Source organism: Rattus norvegicus, chromosome 1 (genome assembly GCF_036323735.1).
Source record: "Rattus norvegicus strain BN/NHsdMcwi chromosome 1, GRCr8, whole genome shotgun sequence".
NCBI classification, from domain to species: Eukaryota; Metazoa; Chordata; class Mammalia; order Rodentia; family Muridae; genus Rattus; species Rattus norvegicus.
The window spans coordinates 90,917,057-90,939,815 of NC_086019.1; the positions used below are offsets into that span (position 1 = coordinate 90,917,057).

The window sequence follows — 22,759 nt, forward strand, 5'->3', positions numbered from 1 at the left end:
CTCCCCACTTTCTTTCTGGGGTCACTTAGTGCTATAAACTTTCCTCCTATCACTGGTTTCATAGTGCCCTATAAGTTTGGGTATGTTGTGCCCTCATTTTCACTGAAAATAAGAGAGATTTACTTTCCTTATTTACTCCCTGACTCAGTGACCATTGAGTAGAGAGCTGTTTAGTTTCCATGTGTACACAAATAGTCAGTTTGTCCTGTTGTTTTTAAAGCCTATCTTTAATACTTGGAGATATGATAAGATATATGGGATTATTTCAATCTTTTAGTGTATGTTGAGGATTGATTTGTGACTGATTATATGGTCAATTTTGGAGGAAGTTCTGTGATATGCTGAGAAGAAGGCATGTTGTTTTCTGTTTGGGTGAAATGTGCCGATATCTGTTAGGTCCATTTGAATCATAAACTCTGTTTGTTTCATTATTCTCTGCTTATTTTCTGCCTCAATGACCTGTGCATTGGCGAGAGTGAGGTGTTAAAGTCTTCCACTATTCATGTGTGTGGTTTGATGTGTGATTTAAGTCTTAGTAATGTTTCTTTTACAAATGTGTGTGCCAATTTGGAGCATAGTTGTTCAGAACTGAGATCTCTTTTTTTCCTTTGATGTGTATGAAGTATCCTTCCTCATGTCTTTTGGTTACTTTCTATTGAAAGTTTATTTTTATTTGATATTAGAATGGCTACTCCAGCTTGTTTCTTGTGTCCATTTGCTAGAAATTTTTTTATTGCTGATATATATTTGTTTCTTGGAGCAGCAGGAGGACTGATGGGGTTAGATCAGGTAGTACTGTGCAGACCATGGTGGACTTTGATTTTATTTTTATAAACATTGGTATACAACAGAGCTTAGGGAAGGTTAGCTGTACTAAGTAATATAGGTTTCAATGAATGCTCTGACTAGGCTCGCAATGAAACTTTTCTTGACAGTGTTAGAACAGATGTAGGGCAAAGAAGAAAGGATCTTTGAGAGGAAAGTGCCTACCATTTTAAGGTAACCTTAACTATAACTTTTAAAACATGCTTATTTATGAGTATTATGTATGTATATGTGTATACATTTCTGTGTGAATGTGATTCAGATTGGGTGCCCACACATGTTCATGAGGCAGAGGCCAGAGGAGTGCATCATGTATCCTCTTCTATCATACTACTTTGTCCTCTGAAGCAGCGTCTTGCCCTGATTCTGGGTCTGGAAGTCAGCAAGTCCCAGAAATCTTCCATCTTAACCCTCCAATACTATAATCTGGGGTAACAGGCACATAAGAATCCCCTGGCTTGTTACCTAGGTACTGGGATCCAAACCCTGGTCATCATGGTTTTGCAGCAAGTACTCTTAACTGCTGATCCTCAACTCTAATGTTCAAAAATAATATGATCTATCTATCTATCTATCTATCTATCTATCTATCTATCTATCATCTATCTATCATCTATCTATCATCATCTATCTCATATATCACCTATCATTTATCTATGTGTCAAATATATATCTATCACCTATCAACCATCTATCATCTTTTAATTATCTCTATATTTCTCTCTCTTTTTCTATCATTTATGTGTTTATACACCCATTCATATGTCACCTCTATATGTATGTATGTATGTATCTTCATATCCATAAAGTATTTCAATTCTTCTGCCTATCATCTGTGTATTTATCCATCCACTTATCTGTCATCTCTCCCTCCCTCCCCATTCTCTCATATATCATCAAAATTGTGTGTGTATGTTTGTGTGTGTATAAGTGCATAAATACATACCTGGTTTCTGTACAAGCCAAAAGAGAACCTCAAATCTCATGAAGCTGCCATTACAGGCAGTCACTAACTACGTAACATGGGAGGCAGACTAATTCAGGTTCCCTGCAATACCAGAAGTGCCCCAAGCCATTGAATCACTTCACCAGCCCCAATTATAAGTTTTGAGGGAAGACATTGTTGAAGTGGGTCATCATCACCCAAAAAATTACAGCTCAGTGAATCTTCAGAATGAACACAATCTTATCATCCATGTGTGGATCAGTTATCATCAAGACCAGTTCATGTCTTATACTCTTGTAGCTACTACCTTCCCACCATTTCAATAAGTGCAGCAACTAACTATCCTGTGTTTGAAAGTCACTGTGATGCAGCAGATCTAAACAAAGACTGCTTCTGTGTTAACATTTAGTCATCAAGCTTCTTTCATATCATTGATCCAAGCTGTGAATTATTAGTACTGTTGCATAAAATTTGATGGAGTGACCACATCTGAAACCATAAATACATTTAAACACAACACGTATAGAGTTTGTTTTGCTCTTTCATAGAATTAGTCCCTAAACAACACAGATGCTGATGAATTCTTTAGCATCTAATTTTTATTAGCTGCCTGGAAATCTAGACTGAACTAAAGGTTACAAGATGAGGGTGGGTTATTTGTAACATGCTCCATTCTATTCAAGGGCTTTCAGCACTGGAAGGTTTGGATATTCCTGGACCAATTCCCTGGAGACGCCCAGAGATGTTTGTCCTACTAGGTAGTTTCCAAATAGTCTGTACTGTAGACATGTTTGACCATCAAGACCACCACCAGAGGTCACCCATCCCCCTCCGCCCAAGTAACCAAGTGGATGGGTCAGGTTCATTTTGCCTACATGTTGTCAGTGGCATTGATCAGATTGAATGTGGGTTACATGAAGGATGGTTCTTGGATGAGATACCAGGATATATATATATATATATATATATATATATATATATATATATATATATATATATATATATGTGTGTGTGTGTGTGTGTGTGTGTGTGTGTGTGTGTGTGTGTATGCATATTCATATCTATATCTATTTTGAGATAGGGCCTTAAGTACACCAGGCTGGTCTCTAATTGGACATGTAGCCAAGGATGATTACTGATTCTCTGGTTTCTACCTCCCCAGTGCCAGGATTATACTCCCATGTTGTCCTTGCTCCCGTGCTCTACAGTACTGATATACTGGTATACTGGTATAGGACATCATATAAATCAATACAGACTCAGAGGTTAAATAACCTTTCACCTCTTATACCCTCAGAAGGAGAAATGTAGCCAGGGGAGGAGGTTGCTATTTACTAATCTGTTATTAAGTGTTTAAATAGTTTAACAAATTTTTTCCTGGGTATAACAACCCTGTTACCATTATGCTTGGCAGCTTCAAGAAAAATATGGAGATGTGTTCACAGTGCACTTAGGACTGAGGCCAGTGGTCGTGTTATGTGGGACACAGACCATAAGAGAGGCTCTGGTGGACCATGCTGAGGCTTTCTCTGGCCGGGGGACAATTGCTGGGCTTGAGCCAGTTTTCCAGGACTATGGTGAGATAATGGACATGGTGGAGCGAAGCACATGACCCAGGAAATTGAACCTGACAGGTGAAACCTAAGCAGTGGGGGAGGACTTGGGATTCTTTAACTTCCCATGTACCTGCCTACACATGCTTTCTCTACCTTCTTAGGTATATTCTTTTCCAGTGGAGAACAGTGGAAGACCCTTCGACGATTCTCTATGGCCACCATGAGAGACTTTGGGATGAGAAAGAAGAGTGTGGAGGAGAGAATAAAGGAAGAATCCCAATGTTTGGTGGAGGAACTGAAGAAATACCAGGGTGAGTCTTAGAGAAAGGGCCCAATTCTGTTTGGCAGGCAAAAACTCTCCAAGAACTAGGGTCTTTGACTGAATCTGAAATGCAAATGCAGCAGGCAGCATGTCCTTATGGCCTCTGGAACACCAGAGCTTAGAAGTCTGAGAAGGGGTGGAGGAGACTGGCAGAGTGGAGTGGAGTGTTCAGAGCTTGTGAATTCACACAGGTAAACCTTGAATCTTTCTCTGTTATTTCTTGCCTCTTAGAATTATTTATCAACTCAGAGTCAGAATAGTAATGAGGGAGGAGATGCAAGATGGAGAATAACTACACACACTCTACCTCTGAGTCCCAGGATCCTCATCCCAGTTGGGATTAGTATAATTCCATTAGTGGATTTAGCATCCCTTACTGTGTATATGACTACTATCACATCTTCTGTACAGCACTGATAGAAGTTAAACAAAATGGTACATCATATGTGCCAAATGTGGTAGCAGATGTTTCCATTCTTTTGTAGTGAAAGGGGCAGCCTCACAGAGATGTGGCGATGCCAAATGTTCCCCAGGTCCTTGTCCTCATGTCTTCTATCCTGCCTCCTCATCCTCCAGGAGCCCCCCTGGATCCCACCTTCCTTTTCCAGTGCATCACATCCAACATCATCTGCTCCATTGTCTTTGGAGAGTGCTTTGACTACACAGATCACCAATTCCTGCACCTGCTGGATCTGATGTATCAGACGTTTTCACTCTTAAGCTCAATCTTCAGTCAGGTCAGTGCATGGGGAGAGAGGAGCATCCAGGGCAGAGTTAAGAAGCTGATTTGTGGGTGGAAGAGGGAGTGTCTTAGGGCTGGCAGAAAGGCAGAGACAAAATGGGGAGAAAGGAGGCTGAGACCTGAGGCAGGGCGGGTGTGATGGTCAGCAAGTTTGAGAGACCTGAATGTAGAAATACAGAGCCATACACTACATACAAAGTGACAAAGTGGATGATGTGAGTATAGCTAGACAGTGGAAGACTTGGTTTTCATGCAGGAGTCCCAGCTTTTTATATCCTGGGTGAAGTGGTACACAACATGGCCAATTACAGCACACGGAGGCAGAGAGATGGGAAATTCAGAGTGATCCTTGACTATCTATTAAGTTGGAGGTCAGTCTTGCTTACATGAGAAACCCTGTGCCCATAAACCAAAAACCCAGAAATTAAAACACACAAAGACAATTCAGCAAAGAAGATTGTGTGTGTGTTGTGTGTGTGTGTGTGTGTGTGTGTGTGAGAGAGAGAGAGAGAGAGAGAGAGAACAAAGGAAAGGAAAATGGAGATAGAGAAGGCATGAAAAAGATTAGAGATGGATTCAGAATTTCAAAAGCATGCATGCATATAGTGTACATATATGGAGAGAGAGAGAGAGAGAGAGAGAGAGAGAGAGAGAGAGAGAAGTGCTTTGTGTATTTTTTCATCAAATTTGGAGACCTAGTATAAGAGAGGATGGTTGCTTGGAGTTAGTACAGAACATACTCAGACTCCAAGCTCATGGCTCAAATAAGATTTATTCCCCTGGAGAAACAAGTAAGAAGAAAGGCTTCAAAGGCAGAAAAGCAACAGTAGCAGCAACAGAAAGGAGATGCTTCTGTAGGAGTGGGGTTTTAAGGGGAAAGAGGGAGTCTGTCTAGGGTGAATTCTTGTCTTGACTGCACATTAACCAAATAATGAATGTTAATGGTTTGACACTGATGTTCTGTCTCAGGGATGAGTCAGTGGCCAAATGGAATGGACCTAGTGAACAGTCTTTAGAAATACAATCTAATGGTTTAGCAAGGGGAGAAGGGTCAAAGGCAAAACTTGCTGACACCATGTTTGCCATGTTGGTCATGCTCGATCCTGTCAGAGCCCTTCATTCTCACCTCTTTATTTTCTTTCTTTTTAAATTTTATTCATTTATTTTTATTTATTCACTTTACATCTCATCCTCCCACACCCACAATACTTCTTCCCTACCTCTCTTCCCTTCTGCACTGAGTGGGTAGGCCCCTCTGGGTATCTCCCCACCTTGGCATTTCATATCTCTGTGAGGTTAGACTTAACCTCTCACACTGAGAACAGAAAAGATAGCCTAGCTAGAAGAACATCCCACATACAGGCAGCAGCTTTTAGGATAGACCCCATACAAGTTGTTGGAAACACACATGAAGACCAAGCTGCACATCTGCTATCTGCAAGCATGGAGGCCTAGGTCCAGTCCATGTATGTTCTTTGTTGGGTGGTTCAGACTCTGAGAACCCCAAGGATCCAGGTTAGTTGACTCTGGTGGTCTTCCTGTGGTGTTTTTATCCCCTTTGGTCCCCACAATCTTTACTTCTGTTTTTCCATAAGAATCCCCAAGCTCCATCCACTGTTTGGCTGTGGGTATCTGTATCTGTTTGAGTCAGGTGCTGGGTGGAGTTTCTCAGAAGACAACATGCTTCTGACTGCAAGCATAAGAGAGTATCATTAGTAGTGTTAGAGACTTGCCCATGGGATGGGTCTCAAATTGGGCTGGTTATTGTTTGACCATTCCCTAGGTCTCTGCTCCATCCCCCATGCTGGAAAGGGGAAGGGGTCCCACTCTGAGGAATAGACAGGTGTGTTCTTCTTTGGAGGAAGTGTGTTGCTGGGTGTTCTTTGAGGTTTCTGAAGTCCATGCAAGGCCCAATGTTCCTTCTTGTGCTTCCTACCTGCCTATGTATTAGGTTGTTAGCTCTCAGCCCCATGTCTGCCTGTGTGCTTGTGTGCATCCTACAATGACATTAATGAACTTACCTGAAACCATAGGCAAATGCCCAATCAAAGCTCTCTTTTGTAAGAGTTGCCTTGGTCATGGTGTCTTTCATAGCATTAGAACAGTGAATACAATAGAGCATGGTCCACTTCTTGGGACCTGATGACTTCAGGTGACCTCTTGAGCCATTCTTTCTTGTAGGTATTTGAACTCTTCCCTGGTGTCCTGAAGTACTTTCCTGGTGCCCACAGACAAATCTCCAGAAACCTCCATGAAATCCTGGACTTCATTGGCCAGAGTGTGGAGAAGCACAGGGCCACTTTGGACCCAAATGCTCCACGAGACTTTATATATACTTACCTTCTGCACATGGAGAAAGTTAGTCCTGCATGAATGAGAGAGGAGGTGTGTGAGACTGAAGGATGGGGATAGTGTCAGAGAAAAAGAGGGGAGGGAACAGAGGATGTGAGGAGAGGTAGAAACAGAGTGGAGGAGAAGCAGAACATCTGGAAAATAAAGAACAGAGAAAGGAAGGGCAGAGAACATAGGGAGGAGAAAATGGGTATGGCTGAGGAGGAAACACAGGGCAAAGGTCAAAGAGCAGAAAGACCATAAAAGAAGAAAGAACCTGGGAGACAGACATGATTAACCATGAAAGAGAAAAGTAGATAGGGAAGATGGAAGCCAAGGGACATCGTCTAGAACTTAGTACTGTCCAGAGGTCCATTTAGTATGAGATTTAAAAACAGAATGACAGTGCCCAGACATGAGTGCTTCTCATTGCAAAGTTCTGGTCACCCCTGACCCATCCTTCTCTCTCCTATCTGGAACCAGAAGTCAAACCATTATACAGAGTTCCATCACTGGAACCTACTGTCGTCTGTACTCTCTCTCTTCTTTGCTGGCACTGAGACTAGCAGCACCACACTCCGCTATGGCTTCCTGATCATGCTCAAGTACCCTCATATCACAGGTATGCCACATGTGAACAATTGGGGGATTTTCTAGTTCCCTTTTGCCTGCAGGAGTTTCTTTTGGGTGGTGGGTCAATGAAACATTGACGACTTATATCTGGAACTCTTCAAAACTAGGGTAGTGCTGTTCATTTTGTGTGGATGAACACTCAGCTGTCCAGTTTTCTATTATTTTCTCCTATCACTAAAAGTTTTAACTATATGTCCATGCATCTGTCCACCTATTTATCCATCCATCCATCCATCCATTCAACCATCCACCCTCCCACCCATGTATCTGTCCATCCACCTATCCATCCATCCATTCATCCATCCATCCATCCATCCATCCATCCATCCATCCATCCATTCATCCATCCATCCATTAATGTATCATTCTTTCCCACCCTTTATTCCTTTCTTTCTGCTTTCCTTCAATGCTTTATTCATTGATTATCATCTTTCTATTCATTCACCTCTTCATCCATGTACTTATTTTATTCATTTACCCATCTATTTGTCCACCTATCAATGAACCTGTCATCTACCTGTTCCTTCAGTCATTCTTTCATACATTTAAGCATCTTTCTATCCAAAGACCTATTTACTCACTCATCCTTCTATCTTTCTCCTAAACATTTATTCACAAAATTTCATATGCATACATGCACACTTGTACACATGTACCTGTGTGTGCATGCATACACACACCACACACAGACACACATACAGACAGATGCACACACCTTGAATCCACCTCATCAACCATCCATTTATAAATCATCTGATTAATTATTTGTGTACTTACTGATCCTTTAATCATGAACGTGGGCATTTCATTTATTTATTCAATGAATCAACTTAGATGTTTGTCCTTTGATCAGCAAAGTAAAAAAACTATTGTCCATTGATTTGTTCATACACTCATCTCTCTTATTGACAGTTTTCATTTCCTAATCCTTTCACTAAATGGACTTTGAATTCCTCTTCTGTTTGTCTATCCATTCTTCCATTAATCCACTAATCAAATCATCTGTTGATTTACAACTTGAATACATAATCCCTAGTATGTTCCTTTCATTAACATGTGAATTTGTTCGCATATTGATTTATCCATTAATTTTCTTGTGTATTATTTTTATATTCAACTGTTGATTGATTAATTACTAAACTATCTACTTCTCTGTTTCATTTCTGAGGACATAGCTTCAAGTTCTTAATGTAAAGTTCGATGTAACATTGTAGTGTATGTGTGTATATGTGTGTGTGTGTGTGTGTGTGTGTGTGTGTGTGTAGTCAATTTATTGCTACAGTGAGAATGCCTGCTGCTTCTCTCCCACCCATTCTTTCCTCATTATGATTGCTCTAAAGTCTCCCTGAGTAGTATCCCTTTGCTGTCTATTTATCTTTCTTTAGTGAAACCCTGCTGAAATGAGTTTGAAGATCATGGATTTATAGTTTTAATCATGGGCACAGAGAGACAGGCACTTAAGAATGGGACATTGTACCCTCAAAAGCACTCAGTTATTCAGCAGCAGGGTCTCCATACTGCACCCTTTCCTGGGTTGTTGACTGATACAATACAATATCATTTCTACAAAGCCAGTAAAGCTGGTCCACCTTTCCCCCTTTCTTTTCTTTTTTCTTTAACTGGACCTTTATTAAATCACAGACCTTTTGGGGTTGGGGATTTAGCTCAGTGGTAGAGCGCTTGCCTAGCAAGCTCAAGGCCCTGGGTTCGGCCCCCAGCTCCAAAAGAAAAAAAAAAGAAAAAAATCACAGACCTTTTATTTCTTTTTTTCTCCAGCTTTATTAAATTGGGTATTTCTTGTTTACATTTCAACTGTTATTCCCTTTCCTGATTTCCAGTCCAACATTCCCCTACTCTTACCACTCCCCTTCTGTATGGGTGTTCCCCTACCCAACCTCTCCCAATTACCACCCTCCCCACAACAATCACGTTCACTGTGAGTTCACTCTTGGCAGGACCAAGGGCTTCCCCTTCCACTGGTTCTCTTAACAGGCTATTCATTGCTACCTATGCGGTTGGAGCCCAGGGTCAGCCCATGTATAGTCTTTGGGTAGTGGCTTAGTCCCTGGAAGCTCTGGTTGGTAGGCATTGTTGTTCATATGGGGTCTCAAGCCCCTTCAAGCTCTTTCAGTCCTTTCTCCGATTGCTTCAAAGGGGGTCCCATTCTCAGTTCGGTGGTTTGCTGCTGGCATTCGCCTATGATTTGCTGAATTCTGGGTGTGTCTCTCAGGAGAGATCTACATCCAGTTCCTGTCAGTGTGTACTTCTTTGCTTCATCCATCTTATCAAGTTTGGTGACTGTATATGTATGGGCCACATGTGGGTCAGGATCTGAGTGGGTATTCCTTCCGCCTCTGTTCTAAACTTTGCCTCCCTATTCCCTCCCAAGGGTAATCTTGTTCCCCTTTTAAAGAAGGAGTGAAATATTCACATTTTGGTCATCCTTCTTGAGTTTCATGTGTTCTGTGCATCTAGAGTAACTCAAGCATTTGGGCTAATAGCCACTAATCAATGAGTGCATACCATGTGTGTTTTCCTGTGATTGGATTCCCTCACTCAGGATGATATTTTCCAGTCCATCCATTTGCCTATGAATATCATAAAGTCATTGTTTTTCATAGCTGATTAGTATTCCATTGTGTAGATGTACCACATTTACTGTATCCATTCCTGTGTTAAAGGGCATCTGAGTTCTTTCCAGCTTCTGGCTATTATAAATAAGGCTGCTATGAACATAGTGGAGCATGTGTCTTTGTTATATGTTGGGGCATCTTTTGGGTTTATGCCCAAGAGTGTTATAGCTGGGTCCTCAGGTAGTTCAATTTCTAATTTACTGAAGAACCTCCAGACTGATTTCCAGAATGGTTGTACCAGTCTGCAATCCCAACGACAATGGAGGAATGTTCTTCTTTCTCTACATCCTCATCAGCATCTACTGTCACCTGAGATTTTGATCTTAGGCATTCTGACTGGTATGAGGTGCAATCTCAGGGATGTTTTGATTTGCATTTCCCTTATGACTAAAGACGTTGAACATTTCTTTAGGTGCTTCTCAGTCATTTGTCTTTCCTCAGCTGTGAATTCTTTGTTTAGCTCTGAACCCCATTTTTTAATAGGGTTATTTGTCTCCATGCAGTCTAACTTCGTGAGTTCTTTGTATATTTTGGATATAAGCCCTCTATCAGTTGTAGGATCAGTCAAGATCTTTTCCCAACCTGTTGGTTGCTGTTTTGTCCTAACAACATGGTCCTTTGCCCTACAGAAGCTTTGCAGTTTTAAGAGATCCCATTTGTCGATTCTTGATCTTAGAGCATAAGCCATTGGTGTTTTGTTCAGGAAATTTTCTCCAGTGCCCATGTGTTCGAGATTCTTCCCCACTTTTTCTTCTATTAGTTTGAGGGTATCTGGTTTGATGTGGAGGTCCTTGGTCTACTTGGGCTTAAGCTTTGTACAGGGTAATAAGAATGTATCAATCTGCATTCTTCTACATGCTGACCTCCAGTTGAACTAGCAACATTTGCTGAAAATGCTATCTTTTTTCCATTTTGGCTCCTTTGTCAAAAATCAAGTGAATATAAGTGTGTGGGTTCATTTCTGCGTATTCAATTCTATTCCACTGGTCTGTCTGCTTGTCTCTGTACCAATACCACACAGTTTTTTAAAATCACTATTGCTCTGTAATAATTCTTGAGTTCTGGGATAGTGGTTCCCCCGCAAGTACTTTTATTGTTGAGAACAGTTTTAGCTATTCTGGGTCTTTTATTATTCCAGATGAATTTGCAAATTGTTTTGTCTAACTCTATGAAGAACTGGGTTGGAATTTTGATTGGGATTGCATTGAATTGGTAGATAATTTTTGGTGAAATGGCAATTTTTACTATATTAATCCTGCCAATCCATGAGCATGGGAGATCTTTCCATCTTCTGAGATCTTCTTCAATTTCTTTCTTCAGAGGCTTGAAGTTCTTATCACACAGATCTTTCATTTGCCTGGTTAAAGTCACACCACGGTATTTTATGTCATTTTGGACTATTATGAAGGGTGGCATTTCCCTAATTTCTTTCTCGGCTTGTTTCTCTTTTGTGTAGAGGAAGGCTACTGATTTATTTGAGTTAATTTTATACCCAGACACTTTGTTGAAGTTGTTTATCAGCTTTAGTAGTACTCTGGTGGAACTTTTGGGATCACTTAAATATATAATCATATCATCTGCAAATAGCGATATTTTGAGTTCTTCCTTTCCAGTCTGTATCCCTTTGGTCTCCTTTTGTTATCTGATTGCTGTGGCTAGGACTTTGAGACTTTTATTGAATAAGTAGAGAGAGTGGGCAGCCTTGTCTAGTCCCTGATGTTAGTGGGATTGCTTTAAGTTTCTCTCCATTTATTTTAATCTTAGCTAATGGTTTGCTGTATATGGCTTTTACTATGTTTAGGTATGGGCCTTAAATTCCTATTCTTTCCCAGACTTTTATCATGATGGGGTGTTGAATTTTGTCAAATGCTTTCTCAGCATCAAATGACATGATCTTGTGGGTTTTATCTTTCAGTTTGTTTATATAGTGGTTTACGTTGATGGTTTCCCATATATTAAACCATCCCTGCATCCCTGGAATGAAGCCTACTTGATCATGATGGATGATTGTTTTGATGTCCTCTTGGATTTGGTTTGGAAGAATTTTATTGAGTACTTTTGCATCGATATTCATAAGGGAAATTGGTCTGAAGTTCTCTTTCTTTGTTGAGTCTTTGTGTGATTTATGTATAAGAGTAATTGTGACTTCATAGAAGGAATTCATTATCGCTCCCTTTGTTTCAATATTGTGGAATAATTTGGATAGTATTGGTATGAGGTCTTCTATGAAGGTCTGATAGAATTCTGCACTGAACCCATCTGAACCTGGGCTCTATTTGGTTGGGAGACTTTCAGTGACTGCTTCTATTTCGTTAGGAGTTATGGGGTTCTTTAAATTGTTTATTTATTCCTGATTTAACTTTGGTACCTGGTATCTATATAGGAAATTGTCAATTTTCCCCAGATTTTCAAGTTTTGTTAAATACAGGCTTTTGTAGTAAGATCCAATGATTTTTTGAATTTTCTCTGACTCTGTTGCTATGTCTCCCTATTCATTTCTGATCTTTTTAATTTGCACACACTTTCTGTGTCCTCTGGTTAGTCTGGCTAAGGGTTTATCTATCTTGTTGATTTTCTCAAAGAACGAACTTTTGGTTCCGTTGATTCTTTGTATAGTCCTTTTTGAATCTACTTGGTTGATTTCAGCTCTGAGTTTGACTATTTCCTGCCTTCTACTCCTCCTGGATGTATTTGTTTCTTTTTGTTCAGGAGCTTTTATGTGTGCTGTCAAGTTGCTGATATATTATCTCTCCTGTTTCTTTCTGCAGGCACTCAGAGCTATGAGATTTCCTCTTAGCATAGCTTTCATTGTGTCCCATAAGTTTGGGTATGTTGTACCTTCATTTTCATTAAATTCTAAGAAGTCTTTAATTTCTTTTTTTATTTCTAGTTTTTCATTGAATAGAGCATTGTTCAACTTCCATGTAGATGTTGGCATTCTTTCCTTATTGTTATTGAATACCAGCTTTAGCCCGTGATGGTCTGAAAAGATGCATGGGATTATTTCTATCCTTTGTATCTGTTGAGACCTGTTTTAAGACTGATTATATGGTCAATTTTGGTGAAAGTACCATGTGGTGGTGAAAATAAGGGATATCCTTTTGTTTTAGGATAGAATGTTCTATAAATATCTGTTAAATCCATTTGGCTCATAAGTTCTCTTAGTCTGTCTATATCTCTGTTTAGTTTCCGTTTCCATGATCTATCCATTGATGATAGTGTGGTGTTGAAATCTCTTACTATTATTGTGTGAATGTCAATGTTTGCTTTGAGCTTTAGTAAGGTTTCTTTTATGTACGTAGGTGCCCTTGTATTTGGAGCATACATATTTAGGATTTAGAGTTCATCTTGGTGGATTTTTCCTGTGATGAATATGAAGTGTCCTTCCTTATCTTTTTGATGACTTTTAGTTATATTAGAATGGCTACTCCAGCTTGCTTCTTCCGACCCTTTGCTTGGAAAGTTGTTTTCCTGCCTTTCACCCTGAGGTAGTGTCTGTCTTTGTCTCTGAGGTGTGTTTCCTGTAGGCAGCAGGATGTAGGGTTCTCATTGCGTATCCAATTTGTTAATCTATGTCTTTTTATTGGAGAGTTGAGACCATTGATGTTGAGAGATATTAAGGAATAGTGATTATTGCTTCCTGTTATATTCATATTTGGATGTGAGATTATGTTTATGCTTGTCTTTGTTTTGTTGCAAAATGATTAGTTTCTTGCTTTTTCTAGGGTGTAGCTTGCCTCCTTGTGTTGGTTTTTTTTACCATTTATTATCCTTTGTATGGCTGGATGTGTAGAAAGATATTGTGTAAATTTGGTTTTGTCATGGAATATTTTGGTTTCTCCATCTATGGTAATAGAGTGTTTTGCTGGATACAGTAACCTGTACTGGCATTCGTGTTCTCTTAGGGTCTGTATGATTTCTGTCCAGGATCTTCTGGCTTTCATAGTCTCTGGTGAGAAGACTGGTTTAATTCTGATAGGTCTGTCTTTATATGTTACTTGACCTTTTTCCCTTACTGCTTTTAATATTCTTTCTTTATTTTGTGCATTTGGTGTTTCGACTATTATGTGACAGAAGGAGTTTCTTTTCTGGTCCAATCTATTTGGAGTTCTGTAGGCTTCTTGTATGTTTATGGGCTTCTCTTTCTTTAGGTTAGTGAAGTTTTCTTCTATGATGTTGAAGATATTTACTGGTCCTTTGATTTGGGAGTCTTCACTCTCTTCAATACCTATTATCCTTAGGTTTGATCTTTTCATTGTGTCCTGAATTTCCTGTATGTTTTGGGCCAGTAGCTTTTTCTGTTTTACATTATCTTTGACAGTTGTGTTGATGAGTTCTATGGAATCTTCTGTTCCTGATATTCTCCCTTCTATCTCTTGCATTCTGTTGGTGATGCTTGTATATGGCTCCTTTCTCTTCCTTTGGTTTTCTATATCCAGGGTTGTCTCCCTTTGTGCTTTTCTTATTGCTTCTATTTCCATTTTTAATTCCTTCACCTGTTTGTGTTTTCTTGGAATTCTTTCAGGGACTTTTGTGATTCCTCTCTATAGGCTTCTGCTTGTTTATTTGTGTTGTCCTGCATTTCTCTAAGGGAGTTCTTTATGTCATTCTTGAAGTCCTCCATCATCATGGTCAAATGTGATTTTAAATCTGGATCTTGCTTTTCTGGTGTGTTTGGATATTCAGTGTTTGCTTTGGTGGTAGGAATCGCCTCTGATGATGCCATGTAGTCTTGCTTTCTGCTGCTTGGTTTCCTGAGCTTGCCTCTCGCCATCAGGTTTTCACTGGTGTTACCTTGTTCTGCTATTTCTGACAGTGGTTAGACTGTCCTCTAGGCCTGTGTGTTAGGAGTGCTGTAGACCTGTTTTCCTGTTCTCTTTCAGCCAGATATGGGAACAGAGTGTTTTGCTTTCAGGCGTGTAGTTGTTCCTGTCTACTGGTCTTCAGGTGTTCCTGTGGGCATTGTGTTGTGAGTCCACCAGGCCGGTCACTTGGAGCAGAAAAGTTGGTTTGACCTCTGGTCTTGGGCCTGAATTCACTTCTCAGGGCCGGGTTTCAGCTCTCCATGAGGGCAGCAACCAAAAGGGCCTGCCCTGCCTTCTGTCATGACCCTGTGCACATGGAGCCCAGATAGTGCTAGACCATTTCCTCTAGAGTCAGAAATGTAGTCATAGAGTAGTCTCCTCTGGCTTCCCATGCATGTCTGCCCCTCTTAAGTTCTAGCTCTCCCTCCCATGGGATTTGGGTGCAGGGAGCTGTTTGGCCTGATCCCTTAAGATCCAGGCATTGTCTGGACCACAGAGTTGAGTGCCCCTATCTTCCTGTTCCTGGAGGTCCTATATAGTTTCCTCTTGGGCCAGGGACATGGGCAAGGGTGGGCAGTACTGGCGGTGTCTCCTGCCCTGCAATCTCAGGTGTGCCTACCTGTCTGGGCACTGAGCTCTCTCCTACAGTGTTTGGGAGCAGGGAGCTATGGGCCAGGCTCAGTGAGGTTCGTGCCTTTCCCCTTTTCTATTTAGAGAAAGTCCAAAAAGAGATTGATTGTGTGATTGGCTCACACCGGCTACCTACCCTGGATGACCGCAGCAAAATGCCATACACCGAGGCAGTTATCCATGAGATTCAGAGATTTTCAGATCTTGCCCCTATTGGAACACCACACAGAGTCATCAAAGACACCATTTTCCGAGGGTACCTGCTCCCTAAGGTGAGACCAGCTGTGATTCTTCATTGCTACTCTATGAGCTACTCCACTCTCCTAATCACCAACCTCATCCTGTCTGTGGTTTCCCAGCATTTTGTGTTTCTTGGGATTGACTCTTTTGCATAGGGGAGTCAGGGTATATTAACATCTTTGTATCATGTAACTTCTTGCAGAACACTGAGGTGTTCCCCATCCTGAGTTCAGTTCTCCATGATCCACAGTACTTTGAACAACCAGACATCTTCAATCTTCAGCACTTTCTGGATGCCAATGGGGCACTGAAGATAATTGAAGCTTTTCTGCCCTTCTCCACAGGTAAGACAGACCTGTGAGTCCTTTCCCAGACACTAGAGGTTAGGCCCACCCTCAGATTTCTAACTGCCTTTACTGACCCATCCATTCACCCTGGCTATGTCCCTTGAGGGGATTGTTGAACTAATGGGGCATCCTAGCCAGGAGGACTTTATGGAAGTATCTAATAGTCTCTAAACCTGAGTAACTTCATTTCATTAAGAAACAGCAGTAACAACCACTAATATTAGCTGAGTAGGGTCTTGAGGCTAGGGAGGCATTTGTCTGTGAACACTGGGTAGACAGAACATGTATTGATATACTTGTCCCTGTTTACATACTCTGGCCTATTACATTGTAAAAGAAATAAAAATTGTGAGCATTGATTTGAGCAAAAGAATCATTCATAATGGTCATTAACTTGAACCAGAGGAAGTTCGGAGTTATAGTACCCATCAGTGTTGGCAGACAGTGACTATAGAAAAAAAAGGGAGCTCTGTATGTTTACACAGCCTGATTGGTACCAACTCCACCTTTGACTTACTTGGCCTTGCAGTAGTAGTTGGTTTCCTGGCATTGGTTAACTTCTAAGAGTCACTGTGACTTGTTCTTCTTTAGAAGAATAGAATCTCATGTCAGTGTGAAGTTCAGCTGCCTATTGTGATTGGTTATTTTGTAACATATAGAAGCTCCCTTCAGCCAAATTCCATAAGTGTAATGGCCTCTATAGGATTTAAACATGGAAAGTTTGGGTTCAGGTGTGTTATCTTTGAAGACAGAAATGTTCTATAACCAATTCTTAAGCTGATAGTCCTCTCTCTACCCTCTGCCCCATGCACCCTTTTATTCTAAAGATGAGCCAGGGCTCTGTGTCTGTTAACTAAGTTCTCTTCCAAACATACCACACATTCTGCCCCTCCCTGTTGCATTCTAGAAGGTGCTCTCCTGCTGCTGAGACTCTCTTACCTCATCTCTCACTAAGGGATTTTAGGCAAGTGTTTTCTTGCTGAACTGTGACTTAGCAGAAATGTAGGAGATAGTACATTATTTTTCACGCTATTTTGTGATATCAGAGTTGTCTATTTAAATCAGTTTTATTAAAATCTTGAGATTTAAACTCTTTAACTTTTATAATTTGCAGTTATCAACCTCAAAGTATTCATTTATGATTTCCTCCAATCTTTATGGAATGCCTTTTAAAACCTCTAACTTTTATTTACCAATTTTAAAATGTCTTCTTAAGCCATAAAACATTTTCTAGATCCTTTATTACATAAATTTAATTGTGAGACTATAACTAACTCTCTAGTCTTCAACCCCATCAAAGACTTATGAAGGAATAAATATTATGTTAGTATGTAGGATGTGCAGGCAAGCTGTTTCTAAAACTATAGACATGGCAGACAGCTCGCTGCCTGCTAACTTCTATAAGGCTACATAGTAATCTATATAAAGTTGGAGCATCTATCTTCAGGGTTCTGGTTTAGTATATCTGACAGGCATATTTGTGAAGCAGGAGTTGTATAAGACTTGCTTTCCCTATCTTAGCAGAATACAGCAGTCAACTGTCCTGTGTTTCAGTTTGTCTACTTTGGATGACATTTTATCTGTAGTATAAGGTTGAGGCATTCTTTGCTCAGTGGCAACTTGCCACCTTTGAGGGCATCTCCAGTGAAGGTCCTTCAATGCTTATCATGTTCTTCCAAGATAAATGGGGTGCTGCCAGGAGCTGACATGTCTCAAATTCAAAAAAAGCCTTAAGTTAATGAAACGTCTTTAAATGCCATAGTGTCTGAGTCTGAGGTTTTTGAAGACCATTAATCTATTCATAGCATGTATGAACAAACATTGCCTGTTTCCAGCTACCTATTATCTGTTCAACCTAGGATGTGTATTTCTGTGATAATCAGACTAGTGCCTGACATGACCAACAGTTTGATGTCTGACTATTAACTTGTACTTTTTAACCATACAAAGATTTGCAATAGAAGCTACTAAAAGAACGGCGACTAAATTTTGCATTTTCAAATGAGCCACTAGGTATAACACTTCTATAACTTTTGAAACCCACATATATCATATTGTAACAAAATTAACCTTAAATTTTGAGTCAATATACAAAGCTTCAGACCAATGAAAACATCAAACCTGTATCAATGCACAGTTTTTGTACTGATGCAATAGAAATAACCTTATTTAAGAATAACAATAACTCTAAGTTGGAGAGTAGATTTCCTATTTTATCCTTTACTCTATTATTTTATATATGTCTATATTCCTCCTTTTTTCTTTTCAACCCCTTCCCTTTATCTAAGAAAGGATAGAGAAAAGTAAAGGCAAGATAGAAATCCCTGAGTCTATGCTCCCCATTTTGTTTCCTTTTGTCCAAGACCATAACTTTGTAACCATCCCCTTAAATAACAGCATAACTATAATTCATAAAATGACCAAAATAATCTACACAAATTTAACAGATTGGGATGATGATCTTTTTATATTTGTGTCCTCTTTTTTGAGTTAGAATTCCTTTTTGGGGACCCAAGAAAGTTGGGAAAATGATTACGTCAAAATAAAGCTAGTATTTGTTTTCTAGTATCTGTTTGTTGTGCTGTGAAATTTAAGGATTAAATGAAGTAATGACAGGATCAGTATGGATTTTGAATCAAATTTATGTAAGACTGGGTGAATAGAGATAATCTGGGGTTAGCAGCTTTCTTTGGAGCTGTTTTGGAAGCAAGTCTTTGAGGAAACAGAATTGAGGCAGTTTGAGATAGATTCGGGTGTCTTAGCATCCCGCAAGGTAGATCCTGTTAGGGCTTCTTTTTTGGTATCTGGGTGTCCCATTTTATAACATAAAATTTTACAAGCACTATATAGCTTTATAAAAACACTTGTATAGAATGTGCAAGGTGCACAGATCATTTAAGGATTTTTTTTCTGCTTTTTGTCTGAGCAGGTGAAAGACACAGGCCTTTCTTTCTGAGCTAGCTTGATTATACATCTAAACTTCAATATAAGTCTCCACTCATGCTATCTGAAGGGATGGTATGCAAGTCATGAGAATTTTGTAGCCAACAAGATTTATTGGCCATGCATACCGGAAGTTTTGCCTATAGACATTTTTATGTTCTAGTCAATTTTAGAATTGTTCCCAAATAGATAGACCATTCACACCACACCTGTCTGTTAGGTTCTTCTGATTTTCTCCTTCATGTCTATAGCCAGGTCTTCAGGTGGTCTTCCACAGTCAAATATAATTTTTATCTGTTTGGATAGAATCCAAAGCCTTTTTTACTTTTCTGTCGAAACAAACACAAAGCCTCCCTTCCAACATATCATTTGTCCAGCAGTTTGAAGTCACCAAAAGTATAGACTTATCCAATATACCATTCCTGTTTTTATCTAGATCTGCTCCATTTTAACCTTTCACAAAATGGATTTATGATATTATCATTACCGTTGGACATATAACCATTTTCATTGTGATAAATCAATGCAAAATTGTACGGACTCCAGATTCTTTGTATAGCCAAGACTGACTTGGTTTTCTCTGTAGATCAGGCTGGTCTTGTACTCACAGGAACCTACTGCCCTGTTTTTATTTTCAAATATTGAGATTAAAGGCATGAGTTTATTTATTTAGTATCTATCTATGTAAACATTATCTTGAAAACATTAATATCAATTTTTTATCTTTTTCCCATTTCTAGAGATTACTATCTATGTGTATTTATTTAGCTTTCTTTTTCCCTTTAGATTTAATATCCTTCTCTGTATTCAAGTTTATTTAAACTCCTTTCTATCTCAGTGTCCAAGCATATCCTCAAGAAATTGTATTTTCTCAAAAGTTTCAGCCTGGGTTATGTATCATGTGCTAGACTGAGCCATTATCAGTTCTCCTGTGGAAGCCCCATGACTAAGGAGTGTGGTTGTTCAGAGCAGTGTGACACCGCATTTCATGTTATCTTTCATGAGCTGTCATTAGTTTTCCTGTGGGAGCCCCTCATTTCACATAAAGTTTTTGACTGCTCAAAGTAGTGTGATATCTTATATTATGTTATCTCTCTATGATTTTTGGCTGGGGGAAGCAGGGCAGCCTATTCCATAAGCAGCAAATTTCACCTAACTTACTGCCTTGCAGGGGCATCCAGTGGCTCTGTGGTCTGAGCAGCCAGAGCTACACTTCTGTAGCAGAGCACAGAAGTGTTTCTCAAGAACTCAGACTGGTGTTAAAATCTGACATCTTAGCTCATGGGTTCTGTTACCTACCTGGTGTGAAATCAGCTATTGGGGTCAGGGTGCAGTTGTATTTTAGCTCATTCTCTGACCCATTGGAATCATGTGTGCCAAACTAGCATGCCTTTGGGTCTCAGAATCATGTGTTGGAGCTCCACATTGGGTACCAAAATGTTGCTAATGCAAATATTTGGGGTTTCTACCTTACCCTTGAAAATTTAGCTCCCACATAAAAGACAAAAATCCCCTTTGTATTGATAATAAGCCTTAAAGCAGTAGACCTGGGCAAAAATCAACCCTCTATGTTATTTTGTCTACTTCTCTGTCAGTAATCCCAGGATATCACTTGCCATATTCCTTCTAGGCCACTCCTACTCCATCTGGTTGACCCTCATGGCCATGCACTCACCATCCACTTATCCCATGGTACCTTCATCTTTCCTCCTCTCTCTCTCTCTTCTCATAGTCTCTACCTCAGATGCAAAGCACAGGAACCAAAGCTCTGCCTACCTCTCTTCTGCCCTGCAACAAGCTATAGGCATATTTATTCAATCAGTAGTTTTAAATTATGGAGCAATATTTACATAGTATCACTTGGTGTGACAATGAGGATCTGCTCTTCAGAAGCAACCAGACAGTGGGGTACAATATTTAGCATTTGAATACTTAGCAGTACCAGACCAAAAGAGTACATCATGGCTTATCTTCTTTGCCCACAGGAAAGCGAATTTGTCTTGGTGAAAGCATTGCCCGCAATGAATTGTTCCTTTTCTTCACTACCATCCTCCAGAACTTCTCCGTGTCCAGCCCTGTGGCTCCTAAAGACATTGATCTCACTCCCAAAGAGAGTGGTATTGGAAGAATACCCCAAGTGTACCAGATCTGCTTCTTGGCCCACTGACTGAGCTGGGGCACCCAGGTGTCCCCACTTCTGTTGAGAATGGCCCCATGTTTGTGCCTCTGAAGACCTGCTGGAAACCAGGTCCAAGGTCACTGCTCACATTCTTCCTCCTATTGTGGCTTCTCCAAATCTCCAAGGCATGTTCTCCCCTGTGAATGTATTGGAGAAATCAATCACTGGATTTCTTGACATTTGAACAAGACCTCTGGAGGCCACATCTCATGCTGAGTCATTTACCTCTTCCTCCCAACAGCTCCAGTCCCTGCTTATTAGCTTTGCATGTGCCATGACATGTGCTAATAAACTCTGTATATGGTCTTAATTCTCTGTCTATAGATGTGCTTAATATGTATGGTTCAGGTAAAATGGAATCAAACTAGTGTGTGATCTTTGGTGTCTTGTGTCTTTTACTTCACATAATATTATCTAGATTCCTATACTCTACAAGCCACAGTCACACACCATGGGGTTTTCTCCTGCTCTATCTTAGCATCCTGTCCCTGCATCTTCTGTCTAGGCAGAGGCCTCCTCAGACCAGGACTCCTGAACTGTGTGTTTCTGAACACTGACTTGAGTTTCCCGTATGTTTTCCTTTAAATCTTCGTGGAATCGTAATTACCATTAGTAAAGGTTCTCTAAAGAAACAGGACTGACAGAATCAATCAGTCTACCAATCAACTAATCTATCTATCTATCTATCTATCTATCTATCTATCTATCTATCTATCTATCTATCTATCTACCTACCTATCTATCTACCTATCTATCTATTTATCAGGAATGTATGTATCATCCATATATAATCCATCTATCTCTCATCAATGTATCATTTGTCATCTATCTATCTATCTATCATCTATCATCTATTTATCATATGTTTCTGTCTCTCTCTCTCCCTCCCTCCCCCCTCTGTGTCTGTGTGTGTGTGCGTGTGTGTGTGTGTGTGTGTGTGTGTGTGTGTGTGTGTATGTGTATCAATCATCATCTATCCATGTGACTTATTAAACGGAATTGCAGGATATGGCTGGGTACTGAAATAATGAATGCTCCATATTTGTTGTTGTCCATCCATGGGACTGTTAGTCTCTTCTGTCCCATGAAGTGCTACATTTCTCGAAGGTTCCTGTAGATGAGCTGGTGTTTCCATCTCTGTTGTAATCCACAAGAAGTTGGATTTGATAACAGCAACAGCAACATGTTAGATGAGGGTAGGCAGGCAGAAAGCCCAATTTCCTACTTTTTTATTGGATATTTTATGTATTTACATTTCATATGTCATTCACTTTCTCGGTTTTTTCCTCTTCTATTCCCCTTTCCCCTGCTTCTATGAGGATGTTCCCCCTCTTACCCATCCATTCACACCTCATTGCCCTGGCATTCCCCTACACTGGGTTATCAAGTCTTCACAGGACCAAGGGCTTCTCCTATTGATGCCAGGCAATGCCATCCTCTGATAATATGTGGCCAAACCCATAGGTCCCTCTATGTGTACTCTTTGGTTGGTGGTTTAGTCCATGGGGGATTTGGGGGTCTGGTTGGTTGATATTGTTGTTCCTCCTATGGGGTTGCAAACCCCTTCATCTTCTTCAGTCCTTTAACTCCTCTGTTGGGGTCCCATGCTCAGTATGATGGTTAACTG

The 22,759-nt window shown here is 40.1% G+C and overlaps 1 protein-coding gene across 1 annotated transcript; it reads left to right on the top strand.

Moving 5' to 3' along the window:
* The first annotated feature begins 2,413 nt into the window (after positions 1-2,413).
* LOC103691092 (cytochrome P450 2B9-like) lies at positions 2,414-21,120 on the top strand. Its single transcript, XM_008759280.1, has 9 exons — positions 2,414-2,419; positions 3,186-3,348; positions 3,489-3,638; positions 4,226-4,386; positions 6,573-6,749; positions 7,206-7,344; positions 15,508-15,695; positions 15,866-16,007; positions 20,939-21,120. The coding sequence occupies exons 1-9, from the start codon at positions 2,414-2,416 to the stop codon at positions 21,118-21,120; spliced, it is 1,308 nt and encodes a 435-aa protein (XP_008757502.1).
* The last annotated feature ends 1,639 nt before the right edge of the window (positions 21,121-22,759 follow it).